The sequence below is a fragment of the Chiloscyllium plagiosum genome, unplaced genomic scaffold, assembly GCF_004010195.1.
Source record: "Chiloscyllium plagiosum isolate BGI_BamShark_2017 unplaced genomic scaffold, ASM401019v2 scaf_4439, whole genome shotgun sequence".
Classification (NCBI taxonomy): Eukaryota; Metazoa; Chordata; class Chondrichthyes; order Orectolobiformes; family Hemiscylliidae; genus Chiloscyllium; species Chiloscyllium plagiosum.
Genome location: NW_025210995.1, coordinates 4,546 through 8,006, shown reverse-complemented (window position 1 = coordinate 8,006; position 3,461 = coordinate 4,546). Strand labels below are relative to the sequence as shown.

The window sequence follows — 3,461 nt, the reverse complement described above, 5'->3', positions numbered from 1 at the left end:
GGGAGGTGAATACAGGGACAGAAACCATGCATCGGCAATAAATAGCAGGTCGAAGTTAGGATTAAGAATTGGCACAGGCTTGGGCGGGGAGGGGGTAGGGGGTAAAGTCAACTTTCCAAAAGCAGGGGATACCTGTATGGTGATGAAGGGGTGGGTGGAGGCTCAGGTGGAGCATAAACACTGACAGAGCCCAATTGGATTGACTGTGGTGGAGACTCAATGGGACAGAGACAAATGTATCTATTTCAGATCTCCCTGCACTTCAGCCGCTTCTGTCGACTGTTTCCGTAGGGAAGGTGCAATCCCAGGCTCAGAGTGCATCAGCCCCCACTTGAAGTAAAGTGGGTGAGAGAGCGGCCATTCAGCATAAAGGAACCCCTTGCCCCTCCCACTTCACCCACTAAACAGGGTTCAAGTTGTGACTCTCAGCATCGGTAACAGCAGAGTCCAACCTGAATCCCTGCGCCATCTAACTTGTGAAGTTGCTGGTGTCTCCACAAGTTGCACGAGTGGATGAAGCCCTTCCCACACACTGGACAGGTGAACGGCCGCTCCTTGGTGTGGATGTGCTGGTGTTTACGCAGGGTGGAGGAATCAAAGAAGTCATTGCTCCACACGGGACAGGTGAACGGCTTCTCCCAAGTGTCGACGCCGAAGCTGAGCAGCAGGTGATTCGACTGAGTGTAGCCCTTCCCGCACACGGAGCAGGAAAACGGTTTCTCCCCGGTGTGCATCCGCTGGTGCGGCAGCAGGTGGTGTGACTGAGTGTAGCCCTGCCCACACACGGGGCAGATGAACGGGTTCTTGCTGGTGTGGACCCTCTGGTGGGCCAGGAGGTGGTGTAACTGAGTGAAGCCTTTCCTGCACTGAGTGCAGGTGAACAGCCGCTGCCCGGTGTGATTCCCATACTCCCCACATTTCCACGGTTTCTCCATGGTGCAGGTGCACTCGACTGTCTCAGACCATAACAATCAGTTGAAAACTCACTCACGCTTACAGCATGTGTGTGGTGTTACTGGTGAACCCTCTGATAATTTGAACACTCTCATTCAGTCTGTAAAGCTTGTTCCAGTCACTACTCTGGTGTGAGGGTATGTGAGACTCTGAGTTTCCAGTCACACTTACGTTTAAAACCTAACTAAGCTGACAGACCTTCTCCCCTTTGTTTTCAAGGCCATCAATATCCACGTCCTCGTGAATCAAGTGACTGTCAGACTTTGATGTGATGTTTGGTCTGAGATTTCTGCCGCCAAATTCTTCTCTTGTAATATTCCAGTGAAGTGATTGCAAGGGTCATCACAGTCAGTTCATGATAGAAAATCTGAACGTAATTCTAGTTACTGTGGAACATTCTTTCCTCTCAATCCCAAAGATCTTTGTGTTGATCTATATGAAACTGTAAACCAACAGGATTATGGGGCAGACTGCATACCTCCACGAAGAGTTCACATGGACTCAAGTTGCTGAACGGATCTCTTTAGTGCAGTATTGACACTCTTACTGAAGATCTACAATATGCTGCAGTACGATATTACAAGCCCAGGAACAACTGCAAATCAGACAAGGTCTTTTCAGAAGTTGGACCCTGAACTTCTGAATCTGCTGCTGCTCTTCCTCTCTCTCTCTCTGAATGAAGATTGATCTTCACCCAGACTGCAACTTCCTTCCTCTGTCCAAATATTTGTGAACACATCCATTTTTTTGAAGGATGGCATGTTTCCTGATCATCACAATGAAAGGGGTGTCTTCCCCCTGATATGCAAAGTGACAGTCAGTCAGGGGAGGGCAGGGTCACGTCTTGTGTTGTTGTGTGGAATCTGTGGTAGCTGCAACAATTCATCCCAACTCCTGTATTCAGTGCTCTGACTGATGAAAGCAAGCATGCCGAAAGTCTTCTTCACTGCCCTGTCTACCCATGACTCCACTTTCTGGGAGCTATGAACCTGCACCCTTACATCTCTTGGTTTGAAATACTGCATATGAAACAGATTTGGTGTTTGTTGGTATGTGTTATTATTTGGTGCTTATCTCGGCTCTAATTCGGTATTTTATACTGAATGCCATGACTGATGAAGGCCAGTGTGCCAAAAGTTTCTACCTGTGACTCCACTTTCAGAGAACTGTGAACATGTACTCCAAGATCCCTCTGTTCCACTACACTCCTTAAGGTCCTGCCATTCACCATGAAATTCCTACCTTGATTTGACTTTACAAAATGCAAGACCTCACACTTATCTATATTAAACTCCGTTTGCCATTAATCTTAAACCTATGCCCTCTAATTTTGGACTCCCCCACCCCAAGGGAGAAGACCTTGCCTATTTACCCTACCCATGTCCCTCATGATTTTATAAATGTCTTTAATGTCACCCCTCAGCCTCCAAAGCTCCAGAGAAAATAGCTCCAGTCTATTCAGCCTCTTCCTGTAGCTCAAACCCTCCAACCCTGGCAGCATCCTTGTAAATGTTTTCTGACCCTTTCAAGTTTCACAACACCCTTCCTGCAGCAGAAAGCACAGAATTGCATGCAGTATTCCAACAATGATGGCAGCAATGTCCTCTCTGAAGAGGATTTTAAAACAATATTTATAACTACAAGCAAATCAGGTTAGTTGGGCATAACTTTCCCATAGCAGTTGGTTTTGGTTGTCCTTCATTAACCTATGCTTTATAATATATAAGAAAATATTTTGAGGGATGGGATTGTTGCTAGCACGTCCAACATTTGCTCCCCATCCCTCATGGCCTTTGGACTGAGCAATTGGCTACATGCTAGAAGGCAGTTGAGAGTCAACCACATTGTAGTAGGTCTGGAGTCACGTGATGTGATCGTGTGCACGCGTGTGGAGGGTTGTGAGTGGTAGATTTCCCTCCCTAAAAGAACACTTTCACAACACTCTATAATGATTGGACAAAAATAACAGTTCTGGCAGCAACTATGAGGAGACGACAGTGTTACTGTTTTGAGTCCGGTGACCCTTCAAAATTAGGCTGGATTCAAAACATTAACTGTTTTCTTTCCACAGATGCTGCCAGACCTGCTGCATTTCCCCAGCAATTGTGCCTTTTGTTGCTGATCTCCAACAGCTGCAATTCATTGTCTTAGCCAATAATGGTTTCCTGGTTGCCAGTACAGAGACAAACTCTCACTTCCAGATCTTTTTATTCGTTGAAAATAAAGTCCACTAGCATCCATGATGGGATCTTAATTTTTGTTCTCAGAAGACCGAGATCTCTGGGCTACTTAACCAGTATCACGAGATCACAATCTTCCCTTCATTGACAGTGACATTGACAATCTTGTCCTGAATATTTTTCTTTATTCATTCATGGAACGTGACACTTGGTCTCCCAAAAAATAACCAAGTGCCAATTCAGAGAGCAGTTAAGAGTCAACCACATGACTTTCGATCAAGGGTGACACATTCACCAAACTGGGACAGGACTGAAGATTTCCTTCCT

The 3,461-nt window shown here is 46.1% G+C and overlaps 1 protein-coding gene across 1 annotated transcript; it reads right to left on the bottom strand.

Moving 5' to 3' along the window:
• Positions 1 to 425: 425 nt before the first annotated feature.
• LOC122546984 (gastrula zinc finger protein XlCGF49.1-like) lies at positions 426 to 935 on the bottom strand. The gene has a single exon (XM_043685584.1). It carries the CDS (start codon positions 933 to 935, stop codon positions 426 to 428), a length of 510 nt encoding a protein of 169 aa, XP_043541519.1.
• Between the last annotated feature and the right edge of the window lie 2,526 nt (positions 936 to 3,461).

Coding starts and splice junctions, on each gene's coding strand:
- LOC122546984 (XM_043685584.1), bottom strand. CDS start 935: ATGGAGAAACCGTGGAAATGTGGGGAGTATGGGAATCACACCGGGCAG.